The following is a 27,215-nucleotide window of genomic DNA, read 5'->3' as shown; positions in this document are numbered from 1 at the left end:
GTGGGAATGGGAGAGGGGGACGAAAAGACGACGACGAAGAAGATGATGATTAATAAATAAACAAGAGTCATCGTCGCCCCTTGAACTGTGCGCCACCGCTTCCACCACCCCAACGCGATCAACGACGAAGGGCCGAAAAGGAATGCAGAAGATGCCCCTCCCACCACGACCCTAAATATGAAAACAATATCGCGGTGGTGGTGGTGGTGTCGATAGGGCACGACAATCAATAACAAGCAGATTATGCCGTCTTCATCGGCACATCACACGATCAGAATATCGTTCCTGTGTCAATGGACAATATTGCCGATTCCTACGGAGGTAGGATCACAGTTGTCTCATTAATCATCACTATCTCCTATGTAAGGATGCCAGTAACATCGCCCTTCTTTACCTTTAAATCTTGTTCGCGTCCTAACAAAACCGGTAGAGCATTCTGGTTGCTCTGAAAATTGTTACCCTTTCAATTACTCGAAATACTTCATTTTGGATTCTTTTAATGGCCACTCAAATTTCCCTACATATTAAGAGATTCTTTCAAGATAGTGCTTATAGCATTTCCGAGAGTGAATTTTCAAGTTCGGATCGGCGAAATCGAATTGTAATGGCCCCTCAGGGTAAAAAAATCGTGTGATAATGAATGGTTTTTACCGCGAGGAATTTGGGAATGCCAAGGGCCAAATTTGACTAATTTTCTAATTTCTATGCCATTTATTCATTACTCAACTCTTAACTCTGGATATTTATGTCGTTTATGACCAAAAGTAGTTAGGCTTAAGATAAAGGCAAAATTTGCCTGGTGTCGCATAGGTCATAGATAGCAATCAAGATAACCAGCCGGGGATTCACTCAATAAATAGCTTTTGGAAGGGGCCTTCGTTGACAAAGAGATTCGTGACGTTTAAGGCAATTATTGACAATCGTTGCACAATTAGACGAGAAAAATGAATCACGTGCTCTGAGGGGACAGCCATTCCTTAGATGAATGAATGGGTCTTAGGCAAACCATCATTTTTAGAAAGCCGTCACAAAATATTGCTTATTTCTCGAGTTTGCACAGGTGGTTTCATTCATAATATTTCTTCAATAACCAACAATGCCAAATCTCAAAAATGACGTATTGAACTTCTAAACGCAAGGAAAGGCTTTAATGCAGAGGAAATAATGAAAGTTTGGAGTGCCTACCCTTCATAGCACACCAGTGCTAGAAGAGTTGATAGATAGTTGACCCTATTAATGGTGTATTCGACACTATATATAGACAGAATTTTCAAGTGGCAATAGGATTCGGACAAGGAGACGTCCTTCCGTAAAGAATTATAAATTTTAATGTAGGGGAAATAATACTGAGAGAGAAACAAAAAACACGCTGCTAGCATCTGGCGTATAGATATGGGTTGCCAGCAGACAGGAGGTGTAATGTCAAGTTGCGGCTTGGACAGATAAGGCCACACAACACGACCATCTATTTAGTACGGAAACAAGCGAAAAACTTACGATTAAAAGACATGGACAACCAGCGATCGCTATATGGTTCCCACTCGAATGAGTCAGTGAGTTCAAATATCTCCCGAGTTAAATAACATTCATCTACGGTATTCTACCTATTAAAGTTTAAGTTTTTGGTACCTAACAACTTCTTACTTCTACGTAACACGTCCTTCTACGTAACGTTGTAAGGAAAATATTCACGAAGAGATCGACAGAAGAATACAGCCAGATAGAGCGCTTATCGACCACACCTGACTGACCAGGAATAAAAATGTTCAAATGAAGTGTAGATACGTCAATTTACCAGAAATACCCAACTCCTAATGTGACGCATGAAACGGATACGTGGAAGATGAGGGACAAGGACGACAGGGTACAGGGTGCGGAGATGAGTCGTGAGGAGAATGATTGACAACTCGTAGAGGCAGATTAAGAAATGAGGAAGTGAGGGAGGGAGAACAAGTGAAGGAATTGCCAGATAGAATTGAGGAGTCCATGTTTAAATGGTGCGGACACATTTAGAGGCGGTCAGAGAACGCCTTGACAAGGAAGATGTTTGAAATGAGACCACATGGAATTAGACCAAGAGGGAGGGCCAAGCAGGAGATTGAAAGATATGCCGAAGAGGGACAAGGAAGCGAGGAAAGAGAATCAGACCAATATAGAAGAGAAATGTAGAGAGAGAAAATGTTGCGGAGACTTTTCGACTCGACAAGCTGGATTTAATGTTTTCGAATGTGTATGCAGGTAATTCATTAGAATTTTATAACCCGAAATATCTTCCATGAAACACCATCACATCATAATACCCTCACTCAATCCATGTCTATGCTACGATTTTTTCGAAGTAGATTAAAATACACACGAAGGCGCAACTCGAAGGTGATGACTGTTTCCTACGATTGATTTTCTATAATATTTTGTCATGATTTTTTAAACTATTTTTGCAAGGTTTCAGCATTAATACAGCCAGAATTAATGGGATTGCCTACTTATTCATTTTTTATGATTTCATTCTATGAATGCATTTGTATTCTCTAGGGTGGTAGGCATGCTATAGGACTTTTTAGCTGCTGACACAAGTCCCACGAAATAAAAAAGCCCACAACTTCGCATGTCTGTTAACTTAAAGGCATATGGATCTCCAGCGAACTGACACTTCTCACTTAGCTGCAACCGGCCTATGGACCCCATTCTAGTACACTACTGATGACGGATTACATAGTTAACATCTATCCTTCATCCTTCCCGACTTCCGGAGAATACAAAGGCGGTAAAAACGCAGCAGTATCAGACTGTGATAGCACCGCCCTTAGCCACGAAGCGGGGTCCACAAGCAAGCGTGGCGACGCGGAAAGCGGAACGCGAACAAGGATCCAGGCATCTAAGGCCGACTTAGAGCGGCCAGGGCGGAGCCTCTTGGGGGTGGGAGAGGATGAGCTAGTTATCTCTCACTTATTTGTTCATCTCGGCACAAGACCTAAGACAAAACCTAGGAAATAATGGAATTACAATAAGACCGAGCGTTCTACAGTCAGCTGCTCTATCTCCTGCGTCAAGCTTAATGGTTAAAAGTAAAATGAAGTTTGACATATTTTTAAATAATAAAAAATTAAATAAGCGGAATTGAATGAGGATAATATGCTTCAATATAAAAAAGGTATTTCAAATGAGCTCAGATTTATTTCCGATGCTGATACTGCGTCTCTCTCTACATTTCCTCGATTCGTTTGATAATGTTAATTTTACCCTAAAAATTCAGTTAGTTATTTGGTCACAAAGCAAGTAACCCTGCACGATAAATTCACGTCAAGAGGTTTGCCGTTCGTGCCAATGACTTTGTAAACTGGAATATTTTTATTTTCGAACTTTAATTCCATGTCTGGTAGCTAAAAATGAAAGAGATTAATTTACAACTATGCTTTTCTAGCGCTGTATACTCAAGCTTTAGAGAGCTAGCCTCTAAGGCTAGTATTATGACCTTATAAAGATTATTAATGGAACAAATTGCAGCCAGCTGGCAGTTATCCATGCGGAAACACATTCAAGATACCTTCATACATACTTTTATACATAAATGCCATTGCCTTAGAAATTGTATGTACCTTTTCTTCAAAATATTTTCACCGTTAAATTTACTACTCTTAGTTGAGAAATGAAATTACTTTAACATTAGTTTTTTCTGCCAGACATTTCATCCTACACTGGTGGTCGTTTCTCTCTTTAAAAGTTAGTTTACCCACGACCTTCCTTGGTTCCTCACCAACCTTTGTCCCACTATGCGTATGCGAAACTTCTCACAGAGTTTACTTCTTTTCCCACTTAATTTCTTCAATTTAATTTTCCACAAAATTTGTAATAGTCCGGGAATACCCAGTAAGGCCAGAATTTTCTCAGCCAAAAAATACTTCCTGATTTTTATAGAACGCGAAACGAGAAAAAAGGCTCCTACCATAAAATGATTCCACACCACTGGTTAGCGGTGGCCATTTCACCATAAGGTTACTAGAACTACGGCACCAGCAGGTTTGGTGCGGTACTTCTAGAAGATCGGCCCGGCACCACCTGCCGCGGTTATTGGAGAGTTTAGTTCATGGAATCAACCACAGTGCAAGGCCTTGAGAAGGCATCGCAATAGTCTACCTATGAGGCATAGTCTTGCATTCACAAATACGACGTGATAAAATTCTTCCAGGGAAAATATTTTTAAGGTAAAACAGTCCTCCAATGAGACCTGCAGATGGGGACTACTGGGAAGAAAAATAGTTAATCAACGACTATTTAGACGTCATTCCTATGCATTAGATGTGTCATCCAGTAGATGGTCTTCATAGCTAAAAGGTGAAGAATGACAGATTCGTCTGACTACCTACAATGCATTGAACCTAGGCGTCATTTCGTGAGGAAAAACAATGAGGAAGATAAAGGAAATGAGGCAGACCCATAAGTGGAGTAGCCACGTACACCGCGCCAACGAATGGAGCCCCATTCCTTTGGTGAAAGTACTGCCGGGCATGATGGAATCCATGGTTGAATATTTTAGAATCTGTTCGCTAGGTTAAATGAGAATAAGTTGTGTTCATTGCCAAACAGAGATTTACCAGTAAAATGACTGATTAGAATACAACAGACTAATGTGGATTCGACATTCTTTCAGTCCAAAATTATTTCGTTAAACGAAGTACGTCGAGCTTAGCTAATTGATATAAAAATAGTAATGTCGCGTTAAAACGAGACTACGAATTCGGTAGTCCTCGAAAATTTTAATTTGTAATGTAAAAAATACAGTCATCTATCGGTCTTTAGTAATTGTTTTCTTTAGTAAAATCCTTGCACCAGTCATCGTGAATGTTGCCTATAAGATTAGTTGGTTGAGACTGGGCTCTTCATACTTACATCCCATGATCAACCTTTACCTGTAGAAGGCGCGAGGCATATAATTTGGTTAAAACCTTTGGAGTTCGTACGTACTTCTTTTATTTTCATAAACGTGAAAGGTCATCCCGCACTGTCGTGAGGTACTCGTTTCATTAGGCTGTACACGTATACCTAGAACGCTTGACATTAAAAGTCAAAAATTTACTATAAATGCATCAAATCACATCATGATCAAGTAACTTGTTTTTCCTGTTGACGCACTGCCACCGTACAAACAGGCAAATCTACATCCGTTCGCAAAAAGGAAGTGAAACGGTGGAAAGTCGAAACCAGACCTCGAAGAGACATGACTGAAGTCGATGAACACAAGGCAATTGGTCAGTCAAAACAGTCATAAACATCTCATCGTTCATGTTTACCAAAAGATACGATTTAAAAAAGAATGGATTGCATACGCGTCGGGCGCAAGATACGCCGTTCTCACCGTCTCTTGTCCTTGAGGAAACTAGAGCGCGCCCTCTGTCGGGGAGCAGCAGCTCGTGACTAACATGAAAACAAAGAGGAGACGAGGATTACCCGGCGCAATCGTCGTCCTTGGCGTGTTTTCTTACACAGCACCACCTCTAAGTCACACGCATCAATGAGGGCACTGACTTTGTGCACCCAGATACTAACATCTTCACGGAAAGCAAGCGCATTGTTATTATTCACTAGCTCATCCCAGTGTGGACAAAATAATCTACACGATTGGAGAAAAAAATATAATTAATAACACGGAAGAGTGAGAAAATCAACGTAAATAGCTGGAGGATAGGATGCAGGGCCACATCTTCAGTGACGAAACCTATGGGATATTTCCCAAGAATAAATAAAAAAAGGGTAACAAAAGTAGCATGTAATCACTAACAAAAAACGGAGACCCCATGTACCAAAAAATTATATTAGCCAGATGAAAAAACTAAAACTTGATTTTTTTATAATAATGCATGCTACGGATCACACCGAGTCTTCCTAGTGAATATTAGAATACTTACACGAGGGAGTGGGCATTTCACGTGATTTAAAATTTATCACGGAGGGGGTGGTCAATTCTCAAGGATTCTCCCCGGACAAATATGAAACACTTCACACGGCTATTCCATTAATAGCGCTCTATATACTTTTATCGACTAGCAATATTATAGAAATATTTGAAATAATATTTAGGGCCGGGTAAAAGCCGCCTCGTCGTCATCTTTTGGCAAATAAGCAGAATTCATCATATCCCATCGAAAATTTAATTCGAACATTCTTTTCGAAATTCCTGTATTTCAACTACGTCATATAGTATATAACCGCGATATCGCTCCGGTTTTCGGTTCAGATTGCACACGGCAGCAGTCTGAATTTTGCTTCGTTTCCGGTTCATCCATATGCGAATAATTAAATTTTAACCTGCCTAAGCTATTGTTATCCATAAATAACCCTACGGTTAGTTCGGTATAAATGAATTGCATAGTTATCCAAAGAAGTAAAAATATTCAGCTTGACTATTCGAATTGGGTTCCACCACGTCGTCGCAAGATGTCAGACTCGTTCGATGCAAGCCAACTCGCGGCGGTGGGAGACCATTAACAATGAGCCACAGGAGTGAACGGACAGTAGAACGGAGAAAGGGAACCCCCGACGATAAATGCAATTAAAGATGAAGGTCTTTTTGCATTCACTTTCAACGAGAACACTGGTGGGTCTTATCACCACTCTGCACTTCCGGGTGGCCGAAATGAACTTCATCTAGAATATCTTATATGCCCTTCGTCCTGAAAGGGAGACGCGCATGCATAGACAATGGCTTGAAAAGACGCATTGCTTCGCATCCGAGCGGACAACGACCACTTAATAGAATTGCAAGTTCAATTCGCAACCAGATGGTGTCCTTGAAGTAATTATTTTTCCAATCCACTTCAAAACATACAGCGCGGCAGTTACACATATACTCCATTCCAATTCCCGACTTTAATAAATTTCTCTCCAAGGAGTCGTTAATGGTAACCACTACGAATTAATATCTACTACAATACCCGATTGTTCCAAATACATTTATGAGAGCGCATTTTACTCGGTGGCGCACACTTGCTTGGAGGCAGTGAAAACCCTTTTCGGTTCACAGTGGCAATTTTCCAGTGAAAGTCATCACTTTTTCTCTTTTAGAGAGTACCTCGAGCTTTGCAACTTTCCTTTACAGACTCCGTGGGGTGCCAGCGCACCCATGCACCCCAGCGTGAATTCCTTCATGAGAAAACAAGAACGCAAAATTTACACGAAATCGTATCATGGGAGGACGAACCTACAAAGCCGTCAATCCATGCATGCAAAGGTTGGGCAATTGCAGAGACAAATACCATTACTCGTAATTACAATGAAACGAAGTGATACAAGGAAATTACAAGTGATAGCACTCGGTACAAGAGTTCTTCGGCACAAGTGTTCCTCGACGTTCCTCATCTTCAACACTCGGCAAAATGCAAACAAAAACGTTTGTACATGCCACCAGAAGTGCCCACACTTCATCGGAGGATATTCTACGAACTCCCTACCCATGCATAATTAAATAGATACGAAGGAAACACAAGCACAATGTGTCCTCCTGCAAACCAAATATTAAAATCTCTTAAATTTCATTGAAAAGAGAATCCGCTGGGTTCAACGGCATAAATACGATCATGACCAAACATTGCACGCCTGCTTAATACATTATCGCATGCGTCAAGATAAATCAGATAATATTTATAAACATCATAGGTTTTAGTGAAACACCTACTCACATTTCAAACCATTAACACTTTAATTATTAAAAAAACTCGGGTAATAATAAGTGGGTTTCCTTGAACGAAAATTATCCAACCAATCTTGATTTACCAATTAACAAACACAGCCCTTAAGACAGCAGTGTCTTTCCTGAGATAATCTGACTCAATAATAAATTATGACAATTATCGCTCTTTACTATTATTAATTATTGTTATAATTACGCATGAAAGTTCTCTAATTATAAACCTCTAGCACTCGATATACTTCTATTACCACGTCAAGAGTTTGATATGGGATCCATTTACTGGCGAGTACAATATACAACCCTTTGGACCCTTTGGAAATAAACAGAATTCGACTCTTTGGATTTCAGCTTCTTTGCATGATGTGGATGGCAAAAATGTATACACTTTCATAGATTAAAAATTACCTAAACCCAACTTCAATTGACAATTTTTTTGGATATTTAGCTATTTTTACATTGATGCGATCACAAACTATTTTTCTGTCTTTTTCAGAATTGGAATCAAAATAAGGGCCAAATAATAAAATATATTTAACAACAGTCGATTCCCCACTTATTGACAATGTCCCTGGGAATCGAACCGGGGCTCACCATGTTATTTTACCATTATTTTCCCATTGGACCACGATGGGTTATTGACATGAAGGAGCTAATGATCATAAGACTACCAATGGGAATTCACCCAACTAATACGCCGGGAAAGCACCAGATCTTTCATTACCAATGGGAATGTTAACGCCACCCCACGAGGGTCACACTAAGATTTTGGGAGCCGTGACGCATGCATGTTTAAGTGACGAAGGGACGGTTAAGAGAGGTCGTACGCGAGGAAGAGGGGGAGGGGAGCCCTTTGCTGCGGAGCGGGGGCATACAAACTGCAGTCAAATTTAGCAGGGCGAGTGAAGAATGCAGGAGGGGGTGGAGAGAAAATGTGCAAAGGGGGCGGGGAAGAGACAACTGCGATTCGGGGGAAGGCATTGGAATGCCGCAAATGGGAATTCACGCAAGTCTTCCCGCGTTAAAATGGGTACCTGCCGTGGGAAAAATGTTCCTCTGTGGGGGTACTAATTCCGTAACGTCCTGCTTCAAACGGGGCACCGAAAGGAGCGAAACATGCAAGATGGCACTGAGGCAGATAATAAGAAATTAAGGCAAACCTAGGGATGCCACATATTCAACTCTATTTCAACTCGTCAAATTTCCACATGCCTTGATGTCAGCTGGGTCAAATTGGTCCGATGAAGTCCTCAATTTGTCGATGGGCTCGCTGCGACTAAGTCTTTCTCATCATATCTTGTTGAATATTGAAAAGGCAAAATTGCATCCCTAAACAATACATTGGCGAATGCGGCCAGCCGAGTTCAATCCACCACTTTCATTCGGATTCTATATCCAGAATTCGTACTCCCAAAACAAGTGCGAAGGAATACTTGCAAAAATACGTACAGTACTCTAGATCGCTCAGATTCATATCCACAAAAATGTATATCATCGACAGCCAAAAATCTGATCCTTAGGGCATTAACGAGAAGACACGCTATTTGGAAGTCGATGCTTGGAAGGAAAATATATTAAATATTTCGCTTAAAAAACAGATTGCTCGGCATTTTTTGCCGGCACAGAAAAATGACGTTAATGTTCTTTTGAATTTTTATCGAGACATTTGATGCAGCAATAGATGCACGGGGGGAACGCGTGGTCAAGTGCATTATATCTACCCGATGGTGTTTCCACCAAATGATTACATAATAAAAATGATGGAATAATTAGTACACGTCTACTCAATGACCCATAGTATCACTTTTGTCGCAAGCAAAGTTTCATATGATTAATGAATATTTAAAAACAAACATGGAAAATAATCATAAAAATTGTGGCTTCAAAAGTAATAATAAGGCTATACTTGTATCCCTGGTTACGTTTAACGCATCGCTAAAATGCTGCGAATTTTAAATAGAACCAATGGTTGCTTACTATGCTAGCGAAACTACAGGATAGATGATGCTTCGAGAATCTTCCGAAGCTCAAAATGAATCACCGAGATCAAAATATGAAGGACTGAGTAGTCACTTCCTTGTGCTTTCCAGAATTGATAGCGGAAATGAAGAGAGGACAGTATGTTAATGAAATACCACCGATGAATTATCGATGACGTTGAAGTATGCCTTGGACGCCCAAGAGATTCTCTCAGGGGTAAATTTGAAAGCGTCTTGTCGAAAAGCTACCAGGCATGAAAGACAAGAGTTAATATTCTGAGATGTGACCGCCACCACTAGAATAAACAATCGATAAAGCCCGAAATGAAGTCCACAGACGATTATGACACACAGGATGACATCCAACAGGTTGAGCAAGTAAACGAAGGGAACCGAAGAGTGTTCCCAAGAATTCACTCATTTTCTACCAATGAAATTACAAGACGCGCGCAACGTTGCTAGCAGTCTGAAAGCATTTTACCAAAAAATGGAAACCTTAAACATGTATAGGAGCAACAAGACCAAGCCACGTCGAGAATCAAACTTCATATTACACCGGGCACTGCATATTTGCCGCTAGATTTCATTCTCCGAGAAACATTCAAATGGATATAAAAATACAGAAATCACTTATGATACTCATTTTACTTAAAAACATTAATTTTATTCTTTATCGCACAAACAGCTAAAAAAGAGTCAATGAAACACGTAGCATGTGGCTTAAGGGTTTTCTCTGGTGTAATGTTACTTAGCACTAATGGGTACCATGAATTTTCACACCAGGATCCATCAAAAATCAATCCTAACCGGTACTTTATGATATATTACATTTAACCTTTCTCAATCCTCGCTGATGATGTTTTACGGCCAAGTGAAGAGTGATTGGGAATTTTGGCATCAAACCTGAAAAACATACCCACATATTTGAAGATAATCACGGCTTTAAGAAACTTTTACCTCGGGGGTGACAAATGAGGGGTCGAAAACCACTTCTCTATAATTATATTTTGTAAATTCCAGAAAATTTCGCGCAAAGGTTCATGCGGGAGAGAAACGTTGCATCTAAACCTGCAGATAATTACAAGGGAAAGTCAACCCACTGCACAATAAAATTATGTAATTCACAAATACTACTTCCAGGTGGGGGGGTCTATGCAGATTTCTCACCGACTAATGTCGTGTACAAAGGCGCGAATCGTCGCCATAAAGGCAAAAGGTGGGGGGGGGGGAGCTTGAAGAGAGAGATAAAAAAGGGGAAGGTTAACTGTGGTGGAAGGAGGGGTTCAGTTACTCACGTCGGCCGCGATGTCCGCCTTGGCCATCGGGGTGGATGTGCCGTTGAGGGCCGTTGCCTTAGTGACGACATCCCCGACGTACTCCCCGTCCTCCCCCTGTTCCTTGATCTTCTCCACTCGACCCGAGTCCACGTCCGGCTGCTTGCTGGGCGTCGTGGTTATGTCCACCGAGCGCTTGCTCTGCTTCACTCCCATTGTTCTGAAGCCCTTCCCTGCTTCTCCTTCTTTTTACTTGCAATCAGTTTTCTCCCTCGACGGAAGATCCTCCTCCTCTCGGGGATTCAGCGAACGGAATCGGATGAAACTGCCACCCAAGGACGGATTACTCCCCCAAGGATTTTTACACACGGAACAGCACGGGGAGAAGGCAACTTCTCCGCTTCTTCTTTATCTTCCGCCGTCAAGGAAATCAGGAGGTCGAGTGCGGCAACTGTCAGGGGGGGAAGAGAAAGAGGTCAATGGTTTAACGCTTTGCGCGTACGCAGCGGGCATTATAGTAATATAACAATACACCCTCCCTCGCCGGGAACATGCCCATATGCACTTTCCACGACGGGACTTAAGAGCAAAGGAGGAAAAATAACGAGGCATTATACACAATATAAATTATCCAGAAATCACCTGCCAAAATACTCAACACCACCGATCACCAAGTAACTAATTACACTGGAATTACAAACACAAAAATTAATAACTATTTACGCACTCGAGTTCCGCAGAAATTATGAACTAATGAACTTTAGAGGTATACAGCTCAATACTTTTACTACACACGTATTATTATGACTTGGGTCTTAGGTCCCAATTCTGGATATTTCGTTCTTTCTAAATGGTAAAACAGCCCAACACGAAAGCCAAAATGTATTTAATTGACGTCTTAATGAAAATAAGGAACAAGGGCTACTTGCGAATCACCTAGGTAGACATTCTTTCGCCCAATGGGAATACTGGTCGGGAAAAAGCCAGAAAGAAAATGAAATGTCAACGCGAGAGGTTAATTATGCGTAGAAGCAGAGAGTTTTTAAGCTCTGGGGCGGTCATGGTGAGGAAGTGAAGGAGAACCACACCTGTCTTCGAAAGCACGAGGAGGCACCTCAATCCACACCAACACACAAGAACGGCCGATGAAATAACCCAGAAAAAAAGGACGAACTAAAGGCGTTGCGTAGAGAAATAGAAGGGAGACTAACGATGGGGGATAAATGGGATGGGAAGATCTGATATTGTCGCTAAAAAATTTCTGCGTTCACCGATAAACTTGTGACGCCCGAGGAGGAGGAGGAGATGGAGTGACCGCGTGCTTCCGGCTCTGCCTGTGTCCCTCTGACGCCGCAAATTCGGTGGGGGGAGGCGGGAGCATGCGGGGGAGGAAGTGGAGTGGGGTGGTAGAACGGCGGGCGGGTAGAGGGGCGGGGGGGCACCCACCCCCCCAAACAATGAGCGTGGCCAGTCTCCACCATCCAAACCACTGTCTCGCGTCCAATTGACGCGAGAGAGGAATACGAATGGCTCTCTCCTTCCGGTTGGTTCACGAGAGAAGAGAGAGAGAAAGAGTGGGGGAGGCGACCGACGAAGAGGCTCACCCGCACGAAGCCTCTCTTTACACCACCGTAGAGGAGGAAACGCACCCTCCCTGTGAATGAATGAGCACACGCACGCAAAGGGGGAGCGAGCGCCGTAGCACATGTGGGTGTGGTGAAGCGGAAGCACGTCCAGGCCCACTTATCAAAATATTAAGTAATAATTAATTCCAACCGTAATTAAAACCAACCTTCCCCACGTTTATCCAACCCGGACATCAGGCTTTCACCCGGCGAGTAAGATAGATACGAGCAATAAACATTATCACTCAAATTTTACTTCGCAACAACACATTCTCTTGGGATAGCCATTCGGAGAGTGTCTATACCGATGACAAACTGATTTTCGGGTCCATTTCTCTTCAACGCCAACACAGACTCGACGCAACGGAATAATCCTAATGGCTGTACTCCAGGAAACGCGCAGGGATAGTAGAGGAGAAGCAGTTCAAGAACGATCACTCCGAGTTAACGAGTACTTTTTTCCGCGCAAATAACCATTAAAAAATTGCAAACTGTAAACTTTTGGCAAAAACACTTATGGGAGTACTTTTGGAAAAAGGGTACACTTTAAATTCTATTAAATATTTCTATTAAATATTTCTATCAAATATATTTTCTAAAAATATAAATTTCTAATAAATTCTATAAAACTTTTTTAATTTTTTTTAAACTGGACAACTGCCGCCGCGGAAATACTCATCCGTAAATGAAGTGAATACGTGCTTTTGAGGCCTATGTATGCCTCCTCTCACTTTCTCCTGCCCCCAAAGAGTAGGACCTTGAAGTGCCCTACATTACTCAGTCCAACAGCCTTTGTAGGAACATCTTCTTAATCACGATTCCACTAATGTGACTAACACCATGTGTCATTCCTACGTCCCTGGACCCGTCGAGTTTTCCATCATCTGTCTAAGAATCACCACGCTTTTGCTACCACGTTCGTCAATCCACCCATTCCCAAAGAATATCTTCTCTACAAAATCAACTTTGATAATTCTGTTTACACAACAATAATGTTCCCACTCAAGTCTTCCCAACGGTCGTGCCACTTAGAGTTAACTTGAGCTATCTTTCACGCAGCTCTTCCTAACTTAACAAACACCCGCACTGAATATATTCCATTAAAACTCGTCCCCTACAGACCATTCTCACGTATTGCCCCGCCTATCCCACTCACAACTCTCCCTTCCCCCCTGTCTCTCTCTCTCAAATGCCGTACTCGCCCACAGGTCTAGCAATCCAACCCTTTCGTAGAAGAATGCGCTCGTGCTAACAAAAATATTTCAATAAAATTCTGAAAATGTGTTCAGTTTCTGAGCCACACCGCTTAATGCTAACGACGCCATGAAGGCACTACTGGCAATGAGTTTTTCACGTTAAAACACAAGCTACAGATTTTCAAGAGGGTTCAGGACAATGTGGGAAGATTATGTAACAGATATAGGTACCAAAATTTGAATGGGAAAGGTTGGCCGATGGCATTTGATAACGGAAAAGAGCGTTCGCCCGATATGAAATTTTTGCATAATGGCAATTAAGAACTCCTCATTCCACGTTCTAAAAGCTGGAAATCAGGTGACACTTAAATACATGGATGCCCTACGCTCTGCGGCACCATGGTGTTCTAACGATTGCACCAAGGGTTGGAGGAGTTTAGGTCACAAATAGCAAGGAACTGCTGTCTTTGACCGCCTATGTAATTCAAACGGCCTGAGTAAAATAAGTCTGCCGCACGTTCAGACCGGGGATAGAAATAGCGTTAAATAAATTTAAAAAGAAAAAGGGAACAATGGAAATGGTTAAAATCTATAAAAAATTACGCCGATTAAAATATCGAAAGGACGATTAACGAGACAAAAAAATAAATAGGTATAAGGATATACTCGTAATGGTCGGTAAAAATTACGGATTGAAGGAACCAACAAAATTAAGTGAGGCAAAGGCAAGGACTCTAGCACCCTTCGAAGGACCACGGAAATACCAGTAACAGAGACCCGAGCATGAACAGAAAGACAAGAGAGGACAGGAAATACCTTAAGAACTCGTTTCAAATCAACCTTTACCCAACTGACGTGGATAGAAAAATTGATGGTACCCAACTGTTTATTAATACAACCTCTCAAAAAAATGTCGATATCACTCAATGACATTTAACTTGATGTTATGGCTTTAGGACATCCTGCTTTTAATCTTCTTTTCCGCGACCTTTAACTGCAACAATAGGCAATTTCATGAGTAACAGGCATTTTGATGCCAGTAGATGATAATATAGGGCTTGATTTACACCTCTGATTGGCCTAGCTACGAGGTAGAGTCACAGATGGCGGTTCAAAAGCCCTTGTTAGCAGAGTCGGAACCGTACGCAACAGTTTACAACATTCTTCCAAATAATATAGCGACATCTGGTGCAAGGCCAATACCCATATCAAACAAAAATTGTAAAAAGCCTAGCATTCTACATATAATAGTGCGGAAATATCATAATACATCATATAAAAATATTACATAGGTGAAAATCCATATTTCACACCTTCAAGAACTTTTAACTGGTAATTTCAAAGAAAAAAGAACACAAAACAAAGCCCCACATCAAGGTTGGCATTTACGTACAGTACCAATGAGAGAAATGCGATTACTTTGGAAACGCGAAAAAGTTTACTCATTTCACATTCGATGAACCCCTTCAAAAAGTATTTCGTTTTCTCGCCGATGCATACTATAGATTATTTTCAAAATTACGGAAAAGGCGAAAAATATATACAAAAAACAAAACGCAAACCTATTATCTGATGAAGGTGGGCGAGGGAAGACTTGGGAGACAACATTCGCAGAATTTGACGCCTAAGGACGGAGAATAGAGAAATTTTCGGAATTTTTTTTACTGGTGTCATAAACATTCGCCACGCCAAGTTTTGTCTCTCCCATCATAACAAAGGGACATAACCCATCCTTGGCCAGAGAACTGCGAAATTGAGGCAGGCTGGGAATGACACGATTCACGAAAAAACACGATTCCGTCGCCTGATTCCTACCGACCCCGCAAATATGGAGACAGATAGTCATCTTTATCTTAGGGTGAGATTGAGAATATGGAGTCCCTTCTATCGCCTAAACCCTAATATGGGCTGGATACGAGATATCGTTAAAATCCGTCGCCCAATCGAATTTGAACAGCGAAAAGTAGGTTATCGTCAACGAATAATTAAATACTAACCAACCGAACACCGATAAATTAACACTTAATTTCTTTCGACTTTTAAATGCGAATAAAAGGAGTAAGGAACTAGGAAACTTAAAATGTTAGAAATTTGTACGCATAAATGAACAGTTACGGTTGCGTTGCTCCCAGCGATTTCGATAGTGAGTAATCGGAAAATATCACGAAACAGCCTGATTGCAGTGTTACGAGCTCACAGCTAAACAGCCGATACTTACCGGAAAGTACACACAATAAAATTCCTAATAAAAAACACGCTTTCTGTAAATCGTGTTCACTTTTGCAGACAGTACATATAATGCTTCGAAATGCTTTCGTAAAAATCATTTCGTCTTAACGCCGCAATTTAAAAGATAAAAATAACACGAACTGTCAAGTAATATTTTATCAATTCTTGATCGCGTTAGTCTGTATAAATTAATTAATTCTTCAATCCTTAATGCAGACGACTTCATAATCACTATGTCGGAGAAAGATATGCTCTGACTAAAAAGCCTGAAAAATGAATTTTGGAATCTCACATCGGGTACAACGAGACATTTAAGTACCGGAAAGAGGAGAAGCGCGCAGAATTGAGAGGAAGATTTCTCAAGATAGACGCGTTAAATGTAATCCTCAAGGTGCGTTTTGCTGATCACGGAAACTGATAAACATTGTGTGAGATGCACGTAAACTATTGTCCTCCCCCCCATTGCTACCTCCAATAAGGTGTGATAAGACCACACAGACCTCCCACAATTAATTACTGCATTATTAAAAGATGAAATTGTTTGATCATCTAAAAAGCATATTTCGTAAATACCGTCGCATCAGTCCTCTTTTGATTACGTTGACTAAATATTTTCATGGAAATAAAAGTAAGGTAGTGAGTGAGAGCACCAGTGCCTCACAAAATTAGAAGTGTAACGACCAAGTCAGTCGTGCACTCGTCCAACAGAAATAAACTACATTACGAATTAAGGAATGAAAAAAATTCTTTAAATATAGCAGTACGTGTATGGTACATATCCCACAGCGAAAGTCGCATAAAATATCCCCAACGTCTACTCCACAGCCACGGTCTTGGAACCTGCCTCTCAAACATTGATTCGCATGAACATTTGCTTAGAAGTTATTTCTACAAGCGGTAGTTAAATTACTCTGGCGTATCTAACTGTAGCCCAATTCTGGAGCGACTGAGAAAAAAGGTAAAACGAGAGGAGAGTTGAATATTTTTGCTCGCACACCCGTGGGTTTGGGAGGTTGACGATAACTAATGGAACCTTAAGGATTATTTAGCTTTAAACGTTTTGAACCACTGTTTGCCTACATACTTCTATATTAACTCGGCCAAGAAGAAAGTTTATAAGGGCGAGGAATTATAATGAATGGAGAGCAACTGTAAATGGATGTTAACCGAATAAATCTATGAAAAAAATACAACTTATAATTCTGATAAAATTATTTTGTATCATTACGTCACTTAATACATCTGAATATTGAGAAAAAATTACTTGCACAGTTCGACTAAAACAAATTCATGGAGCGCCAAAAATACGGTACAGTGATTAACGGGTGATTCTTACCCGAGCATGATAATAATTCAGCTCCCGAAAAATTTATCATTTTTTTCAAAATTCTATCAATAAAATGATAAATTTTGTGGAAGTCCATTACAGAAACAAAATTCAATAGAACTTTGGAGGCAAGCAATGATTATAAAATTTTGGTAATACCCGCGCCGCCGTCAACGTTAAATTGTTTCCTCTGAGAAAATGAAACCGCCTTAGTCAATGACTTTTACATCAACCGCTCAACCATAACCACACCTTGTTCCGTACAAGTCCCTCCGCCGACACAAGAACTGGTAAGGCTTGCCTCCTCTTTTGCGAGCCGCACAATCAATTCTCAATACATATAAGACTTCTGTAAAGGCATCCAGATGCAATTTCTCGGATACCCGTTCTCAGACTGCGACCGTAAGCGCTCGATGAAACTTCCTTCAGCAGAAAGAAAGAGGGCAGCCGTCCCGGGTGGATACCCTATCTATCCCATTTATAGTAGAGGACAAACAAACTGGGCGGGTGGCCGTGGTGCAGTGCGTCAACCTCTCCACCTCTCTCGACCACCACACTACTACCATTGGAGGAACAGTAGACAGCGGAATAGTGGACAATTAGCAGCTCTGTAGCTGTGTGACTCTGAGGAAAGTCATCTAACTTGACCCTGCCCTCTCTTTCCCTCCTTCAGTCCTCACTCCACCCTTGCTTTCGCCCTGCCGCAAAGCACGGAGGGAGGAAGCGAGGAGAGAAAAACGAGGGGCGGGGGCGGTAGTACGCAGAGGGAAACCTGTTCGTCTGGCCACCTTATGAAATGTTGAAGGAGATCACCGCCGAGGCAGCACGCGCGCGGGGGCAGCTGCTTGCTTCGCACAGGGATAGCAACCAGCAAGCCATCCGGAGGGCTTCTCACTCTTGCCCTATCCGCCTGCGCGCCATCGGGATGGAGATTCTCGGAGGCAAGAGGGAGCTCTTGACTTGGTGGCGACCTACTGCGGGCATTAAATTATGAAAGTACTACGCTGAAGCGAACACAAGGATAGTAACCGTATCCACCACTGCGATAGGGCCTCAAGTGCCAAAGAACACGCATCGGCGGAATACACGACAAGTTATGACTAGAGGTAGCAAAACTGAGGGTTGCTCCACCTAGGATACTCGTACGTTAAATCATCCAAGATATTAATGTAAACTGCACATTTATGCGGTAAAAAAGTGGATACACGCTTGGACAACCAAGATCATTTCGTAGCCAAATATGAGTCGGTCTTTCAAAATCACCAATGTAGGGAAAACGATCTGGCGAAAGAATTAACCAAATTACGCATCTAAGCTAAGTGACAGTACACTACCAGTTATGCCTGGGCTCTCATCGAATATGGGCATCTAATTATAGCAATACGCAAATATATGCATAGTTGAATATTTATTCCGCTTATTCTTAATACTACCCCTCTCAAAATATTAAAATATAAACAAAAGGCATCACGATTAAAGTGGACATTATATCATCAATTTACGAATTGCACCACTGATATGTGAGAGAACGCAAACTCCAGAATGCAAAACGAATCGTAAATGCAACATTCAAGTTTCCAGCTCGCGGAGCCAAAGGATAATGACAGCAGAAACGAGAGGATTGGAAACGAGCGGACTGGAAGCTATAATAGGGATAAAAATTACAAAGTCCAAAATATATTTGAAAATATTGCAGATATTAATTATTAATCGTTTCAGCAGACCGGATAGCTAATACCTATTATTCCAATTACTGCAAATCCCATATTTATTATTTAATTAATAATTAACTATATTCCATGCCATAAATAAAATAATCACGCATCGAAACATTTTAATTTTTAGAAACGGGGTGCCGTATTCTGCGTAAACATAACTTGATTATGGACAGTAAAATTAAACTCATATCTCGCTTGCGTGGAAGCACACAAGTTGAACTAAACCACTAAGCTTTGCGCATGTTCTTTCCTTGCCCTCCGAACGTCCTCTAAAATTTTCCTCCCTATCACAACGTGCGTCGAGATAGAGCACTGCAGCCTAACAAGAACCGTGACAACCCGATGAAATAACGGAGGGTGCCCCCGTGTTGGTATCCCTGAGTCGAAGTCGTCACCTTCCTGTCCCTCTGCGTGAGAACGGCGTCGAAGGGGAGGGGAGTGAAAAAGGAGGAAGGGAAAAAGGCTTCACACCGAGCAAGAAACGGATCGGAGAGGAAGCGGCCGCCGCCGCCAACCGAAGTCACTCCTCAGGCGAGTCCACCGTGGAAGACGGCGGACGACCAAATAGGATGGAAGCACGTTTTAGCCTTACAAATAATGACTGACCGGGCACGGGAACATTTCCTTACCCCGTACTAAAACACCAACGTGTGAAGAGAGCATGACAAGAAATGCATCGCGATTATCTATCGCTAGGGCGGGATTATCAAAGAGTACTGAGGGGAACGCCATTAAACCGTAGAATCCCTGAAAGGCCGGCATACTCAAATATTAAGGGAGAGCAGAAAATAGGCGAAACTTGTGCAATATTTCTTTTTACTTTCTTTACGGACGATCAAAGTTAAGACGGAGAAGACCCCCAGGAATTTACTACGCACGCAATAATATTCTAACGCGTAACAATAAATAATTATTTGAAATATTGTAACGCACGATCTGTAGCGTAAGTATTGTGAAAAGGAATGACCTCCTTCCCATTAAGATAAATGGATATTTTAAAACTTAAGTATTAAGCAATTTCACTTCAAACAGTCAGCTCCCCGGGAATGCACGATTTTCGAATCCCCCCTTTTTTTAAATTGGTTATACCACACAATGCTATTTATTATGAATTTAGGGAATTATTTATACGAGCAATATTGCCAATTGATAGTGGGACATAAAACAAAACATATAATCGGATACGTATTGACACAAACATAAACAATACCAATGACCTAACATAGGCGTATCGACAAATAGTCAAATGGGTTCAAGATTTTCATAGTTTTTCGGAGGGATGAGATAGGCCATGAAAATGTTTGAGGGTAGAGAAAAAATTCATTAATTATGTCAATACGTGAAATTAGGAGAGAAGATAGGTGTAAGAACAGCGAGTGTTTCAAAAGTATTAATCTAGGAATGGGCGCACAGAATCAGAATCGAGTAGATCGAGATGGTACGCGGAAATTAATCAGAGAAAGCGTTTCAAGGTAGTAAATGATGGATATAAGAGCATTATAAATTAATTCTAATTTTTTAGCTTGCGATTGTGAATAATACAGATGACAGAATTAAATCAATGGAATAAAAGGGATGCGGTGATTCATTACGCTGCCAAAGAGAATAGTTACACTGAAACTGGTTCGGAAATCAGATGGAAATGACATCGATCATATGAGATAGCAAAAACAATAGATTGGAAGAACAACAGTTGAAAAGTATGACTGCAATGCAACGGGATGTCTAGACATAAGTCTTTTCGTATATACTTATGTATGACGACTTCAGCGGAGGGTTTAACGTTGAACACTTCACCATAATAAGGTTCTGCTGAGCACTTGGCAGACAACACGTGAAAAGCTCTAATGAACTATTGACCACATTAAAAAAATTTAACTCCGGAAAAAACTAGCTCATTCATCTCTCTCATCAGAAAAACCCTTCAAAATTCACTGGCGACAGTATAATGATATTCCTCAATAGTTGCAACTTTACATAGGATAAAAAATAAGTAAGAGAAATTATAAAGATTTGAGGAAATAAAAATCTATGAAATCAAAAACTCAACTTTTTATCCAGTAAATGTGCGATACAAAAGGGAATATCACATCAGCTATGACATTTAACTGAAACTTGAATGAGTATTCATACTCGTAACAGCATCCTGCGAGCACAAAGAAAACGTAACACGAAACTTCCAAAAACATTCACCAGATTCACCCAAAAGAAGAGAGCAAGCTCCGGTAATGTGATTTGCATTCTAAAACGATTGTTGAGGTCAGATATCAACAGATCAGGAATCACTAAGGGAAATATTGAAAAATTAGAAGAAAATAAACAATTGCCTCAAGAAGCACCATCGAAAAGGAACCACAACCAAAGTGCTGCATTATTACTCCAAACGACCAAAACGAAGGAGGAAATATTTAATATTGTGGAAGGAATAAATACAGTTTCGGAGGTGCACATAAATCAAGATGACGAATCGATCAATTTGTCCCTAATATTCCTCAAAGTGGACGCAGGACGCATTTCATACAAACATTGCTAATACATTTCTGTTATTTGAGACATTATATCGTTCGGTCTGGCGATCATTTTGGAGTCAAATTACTCCATAAAACTGCCGGTTCCCACAGCATCACAATTCGGGAACGATGACAGAAGGTAGATGGGAATGAAAGAATAAAAATGGTCCATTCCTTAGCAAAGACAAAACAAACACGCTCGGCACTGCAAAATAGAGATGTCTTACTGCTTCACAAATAAAAAATTAGAAAGACTCGAATAACGAAAAAGGTTAAATCAAGCACACCCGGCCAATTGAAAGAGTAAAATATTTTTATTCCGGCAACAAGACGACTTCAAAGCGTCAGACCATTGGAGTAACCTTTATAGGACTACGTTCCAAGAAATTCACTTACGACATCATTCACCATGTTAGAATTATTTCGAAGGCGCGTTTCCAAAAATTAATTTCATGGAACTACTAGTGGAGATCCTACTTCAAGCTCAAGAAAAGTCAAATGATTGCGATAAACTATAATGAAAATACGGAAAAGCCAAATTATTTACACAGCGGTCAGAATCTCGATAGGAGCTTCTCGAGAATTTTTCCCTCAATTAAGGTCCAACTTCAATAGGAACCGGAGTAGCTCCACCTTCTCCACCTGACCTTCCACCGGTATCATTATAATCCCACGCCTATTAATTTTTTGTTTTCCCCAGCTTCCGTATGCCTGCTCTATGCACGCACTAGCCTCGAAACTAAAAATGCCTTTCGATTCATCCATCTTCTGACTTGTTCCAACATTGATTCACCGTTTACAAAATGTTTTAAGAAATCTAGTAATTCGAGGCTAGAAAAATGTTTCTGGCCACTTTTATTTATCAAAAAACATTTCGCGAAAATAAATAGAAGCTATTAATAAACCAAACTCAATATTAGGCGATGGAACTAAGAATTTATAATCTACGGATTATTTTCACAATAACATTTAATTACTATCAAATAGCATCGATAAATCTCGAATTTTCGGTCATGCAGATGATGGCGCATTCAGTTTCCATTGGGAAAATGGAGTGAGTACACGCTGAAGTCATATGATTGCTCTCCTTACGTCCTCAACCTTGCTCACCTAGGGTCAGCTAGCATCGTTCTAGTCAGAATTCGTTTGGAATTAGTCCATCATATCCATCAATGGTATGCGCAAGTGAAACCCATAATATCCTTCTATTTTTTATTTTTAATCTGACATGTAATTACTTCGTTTTATTAAGACGCATCCAAACATCCATGTCGGGTGAAGGCAGTGAGAGCAATCGACCACACAGCCTCCTTTATCTCCGCGCGCGGGCACTTCAGGTCCCAAATACGAATGCCTGCTGGGCAAACGGGATCGAGAATGGCAATTCCTGGAAAGTTAATGCTATGTGAGCAGCAAACGCTTGGCAATTGGAACTTACGCCCGATGAAACAGTAGAATAACATGTGTCACAGAAGATTGTAAAGAACGATTTAATTTTTACACTACAATGCCACTACCCAAATGAGTATCATGATGTATTTGGGCTCAAGGCCAAAATGTTCAAATGAAATTAATTTTGTTTTATCATGTATCCATAGGCATGAGCAGATTGAGGCATTGTATATCAATTTATTTCAATTAGACTGAGAAGCATTTTTTTGCATTATAGGACACGTGACATACAACTAACGGAAAAAATAATGACTATTAATTTAGTCGAAAATATTGAAACTTATTCGGAAAGCTAGCGGACAAATTTGAAACATTAATGTCCCACTTAAAATTACCCAGAAACCTGCAGCATGAATTCTACACGAACCCAGTTTGTGGATATTATCACCATTGTAATTTTAAGCTAGGAAAATAAATATATTCCGCCGACTAAAAATAAATGTATTCTTCCAGTAATTAATTTTGATTAACCTGGTCAGGTTCAGTCAGTATTTTTCTGAACTGACAAATTAAAGGCACTAAGTCACTTGATGGCGTTGGTCCTGCTCCCTTATGCCAGCAAACGTCATACTTGGAACGTGGCGGTCGACATCCAGAGCTGGCCGCAGTGCAGACCTTTCCCGGTGCAACTACATTCGAATTTCAGTGCACTGAATGACGTGGTTAGAGAAAGCTACCTTCTTGCCAAGGAACCAAGATGGGCAGAATGGAATGAAAGGAATTGTCACGGTATTCCGATACCATCTCTCCAGTATGCACAATGTGTTCAGCACGTTTGTCCGGGAGAGAGAGGGCATTAATATGTGACCCGTAGCCTTCAATAAGATTTCTCCTCCCCATTACGTCGCACAACTACCTGGGACTGGGGGTCAGGCGACAGGCAGCCGAGGGATGAAGCCCTCTTAAGCAGCGAATTCCCGATCCAGGCGAAAAATATTCACGTTCACCTCAGCCTCTCTTCACCACGAAACATTCGGGCCTAAAAGCTAACGAATTAGCTGTTTCTCTCCCTACATCATGGAGCACATCCCAGTTCATCCCTGGGAGGGGATCTCAATGGAATAAACGCTTGTCTCCCAAATGCGAGAACAAAGGCCACGTTTATTAATTATGCCCTTACTCTGACTAATCACAAATAATACATGACCAAATACAGGGGCAGACGCCAAAGCTGTAAATTGACCCGTACTATGAAAAAAAAATTTACGAAGGGGAGGCCGCGGCGGCAGGTGTGCAGTTTCCCCTTGGCATATGGCACGGTGTGTTGGGGAAGGAAAGAAGGCAATTGGGGTAGTGGGGGAGGTAGCTCTAGCCAGAGCAGTGGGGCCAACCGCTGCAAATGAGAGGCGAGAGGGAGACCCAGAGAGGGGTCTTTCGAGGCACCGATACGCCCCCACCTCCCCCAAGCATCCCTCCTTTCATCGCCAGCCCAGCCCGGCCCCCCGAGTTCGCAACTTAGATGCGCCCACAGTCGCCAGCGGCAATTAACCGTCCCATGGCCAAAAAATGAAAAGAAAAAATGGTAGCAAAAGGGAGCACGAGAGGGCAGTGGCTATTCGAAATAGAAGCTGCCCAATGTCGCGCTTCATGTCAAGGAGGAGTGACACGGCCATGGTAGATGGTTAAAACCAAATAAGAAAAGGAAGGGCTGCTATCTATATTTAAATGATAATATTATAAATAAGGAATTTATCACTTCCTAATTCACCCTAATTAATTTCTGCGTTTATTCATTCGAGGTCAGTTGGTTATTTTTCTTAAAGCCAAACTTGTCATGAGGTAATTCTTTCAGTACGCGTGTACCGATTGTTACCGAAACGTGTACCCTTTAGGACTTTAATTCACGCGCACAAGAAATCACCACACGAAAACACAAACTGTCTTATTAATCTCTTAGAGATTAGACAGAGGTGAATATTATCCGAGAGCGCCTAAACTCATAAACTCTCATATAACGGTAGTAAGGGTTCAGTATCTGCAAATGCCCACGTAGGAACATTTACTTCTCCGCGGAAATACAAAGAAAACTTACGTACTATCTACATACGATGGAGTTTAGGATCGGCAGCGTTTCTTTACGATAGCAAAAATTTAAAAAGTGAGAAATAAACCTAGATTAACTGAATTTTTACCAGTTAAAATAACAAAGACCATTGAATCAATAATAACGCCTTATTAGTGGTTAGGCGATTCGACTCGCCGATAAATAGACATCCCAAACTTTCCAAATATGGATTATAAGAAAAGATAAATCGTTACCGATACCGGTTAGAGATTCAAAGAATAGTTATATCTTGAGAACAAGATAAATCGAAACAAAGAAATCTTAATATGTCGCTTCAGTGGTCCACTAAGCAGCATTTCACTACGCTGGAGGGCCAGGAGGATGATTTTGGAGCGCCTAACTACGCCCAACATAAGCTGTACTAATGGACGGGCGTATATTATCAACATTAGTCAATCGCAGAATAAAGAGTAACGCCTCTTCCAAGGAATAGCGTACAAGATTCGATTGAAAATAAAAAATCGGACAAGAGACACGATATTGCAACATGAGGGAGGGGAGCAAAAGCGCTTTTAAAAAATCAAATAAACAGGCCATGTTTACATTTACTTACACGAAAGAGCGTCCATTAAGCGCGCGAGTGTATATGGAGCGCAGATGATGCCATTCGCGCGACGGAGTCGCTTGGGAGGGAGGAGTCCATGGGATCATGGGGTCGTAAGGAAGGAGGAGCTCTTCGGATACAGAACATATATTTAAGCCACACTCACCCCTTTTCATATATCTAATGGTTTCACGATCTGAGGAAAATAAACAATGCCCGCGCCTACTCTAATATGCATCAAGTCCAAAATTAATTTAAGATAGGGTATTCACGAAGTTGGAATATTCTCCGCAGCATTGAAAAAATCATTCTTCAGATATATCGATGTTGAACAGGATTTTACTGCAGATAAAAAATCTCTTCAGCTAATCAAATCCATTACGCAAGCCGTTCAATATCGTTCCAAATCGTTAAAATTGGGATCAGGATAAACCCTTAAGAGATCGCTACAGTTAGTAGACTGAATGACGACACTTACTGAAAAGTCCATCTTATAGCATGTGAATTTACGGATAATTATGGCCCCATCCAACCGGAAAGCCACAAACCAAGTTCAATAAATCATAGAATGAGTTCAAACACACTATGGTCGCGACAGCAACAGGTTGTGCACCCCTTAATTTCCAACGGGCATGCCAGACCCGATTCGGTCACAAATTGTGCATTCCGATGGCATTATTAGTGGCTGACGATTACTCTCAATACTCTAACTCGTAGATATTAAATTATTCTGCGTAGGGGTGACGAATACACTATGGCGCTTAAAAAATTCCACAAGCGTTGACTTTTTTATTAATTATCTTTAAAATAAATAACAAATACATTCCTTACGTCCATTAACTTAAAAATATATTTATTAATAACCCAATTCGACTCACCACCATTCGAATTAGCAAAGAGATTCTTAAAATTCGGACTAAGGGATCTAATTTACAAATATCTGTGCTCAAAATAGATTATTCCGGAGGATGTTGTATTCCTATGACTATAAATAAATAAATCAACTGCACGACGAAGCTGCCTGAGTTGCAACCCCTTTTTCAACATAACATGAACGCTTCTTTCAATGAAAGGCCTGTGACGAGTCTTTAAGTAAATGCATCACAGCTTGGTCGCCTATTTCTCAAGGTTTACCACAAGTGGTCATAACCTCGCAGGACATGGATAAAAAGCAAGCCAGTGAGGCTACAAGATTGGTGAAATAAGCTGATTCATTCACAGACACGCCATCCATTCAAACAGCCCTGAAATGAGCCGTCTGTGAACGAGGACAGAAATTTTAAAAAATTCCAACGCCACCGCTTCCTTGACAGAACTGGATGCACAACACAGCGTTCTCAGGCAATGATACATCACACTTCAACGAACGACCACTGCTTAGTGTGAATATTCATACTATTGCGAATGTTATGCCGCATGTGTCTTAGACTAATACAAAACTTGGGTGCACTTTGCTCCCAACAGACGTATGCTATTTAGATTGTGAATGAATTCAACATTTATGCAAACAGCAGGTTAACACCTGGAGGCCACACACTCCTGATCAGCTAGGGCTTTTGGTAACGACCATGCTATAGCACTATTATGATCGTTCTACGGCAGAAACCATACAGCA

The 27,215-nt window shown here is 41.0% G+C and overlaps 1 protein-coding gene across 1 annotated transcript in view; it reads right to left on the bottom strand.

Moving 5' to 3' along the window:
* The window catches only part of LOC139700314 (A-kinase anchor protein 200-like), a 62,987-nt gene that overhangs the window by 22,991 nt on the left and 12,781 nt on the right, over positions 1-27,215 (bottom strand). The window contains exon 2 of the mRNA XM_071598954.1: positions 10,956-11,385. Coding sequence (XP_071455055.1) covers positions 10,956-11,150 — 195 coding nt within the window. The 5' untranslated portion in view covers positions 11,151-11,385. The remainder of the gene's footprint in view (positions 1-10,955; positions 11,386-27,215) is intronic.

The sequence above is a fragment of the Hetaerina americana genome, unplaced genomic scaffold, assembly GCF_022747635.1.
Source record: "Hetaerina americana unplaced genomic scaffold, ioHetAmer1.1.p SCAF_10, whole genome shotgun sequence".
In the NCBI taxonomy this organism is placed as follows: Eukaryota; Metazoa; Arthropoda; class Insecta; order Odonata; family Calopterygidae; genus Hetaerina; species Hetaerina americana.
The sequence above is the reverse complement of the archived record's forward strand: the minus strand, read 5'-3'. Positions and strand labels throughout refer to the sequence as shown.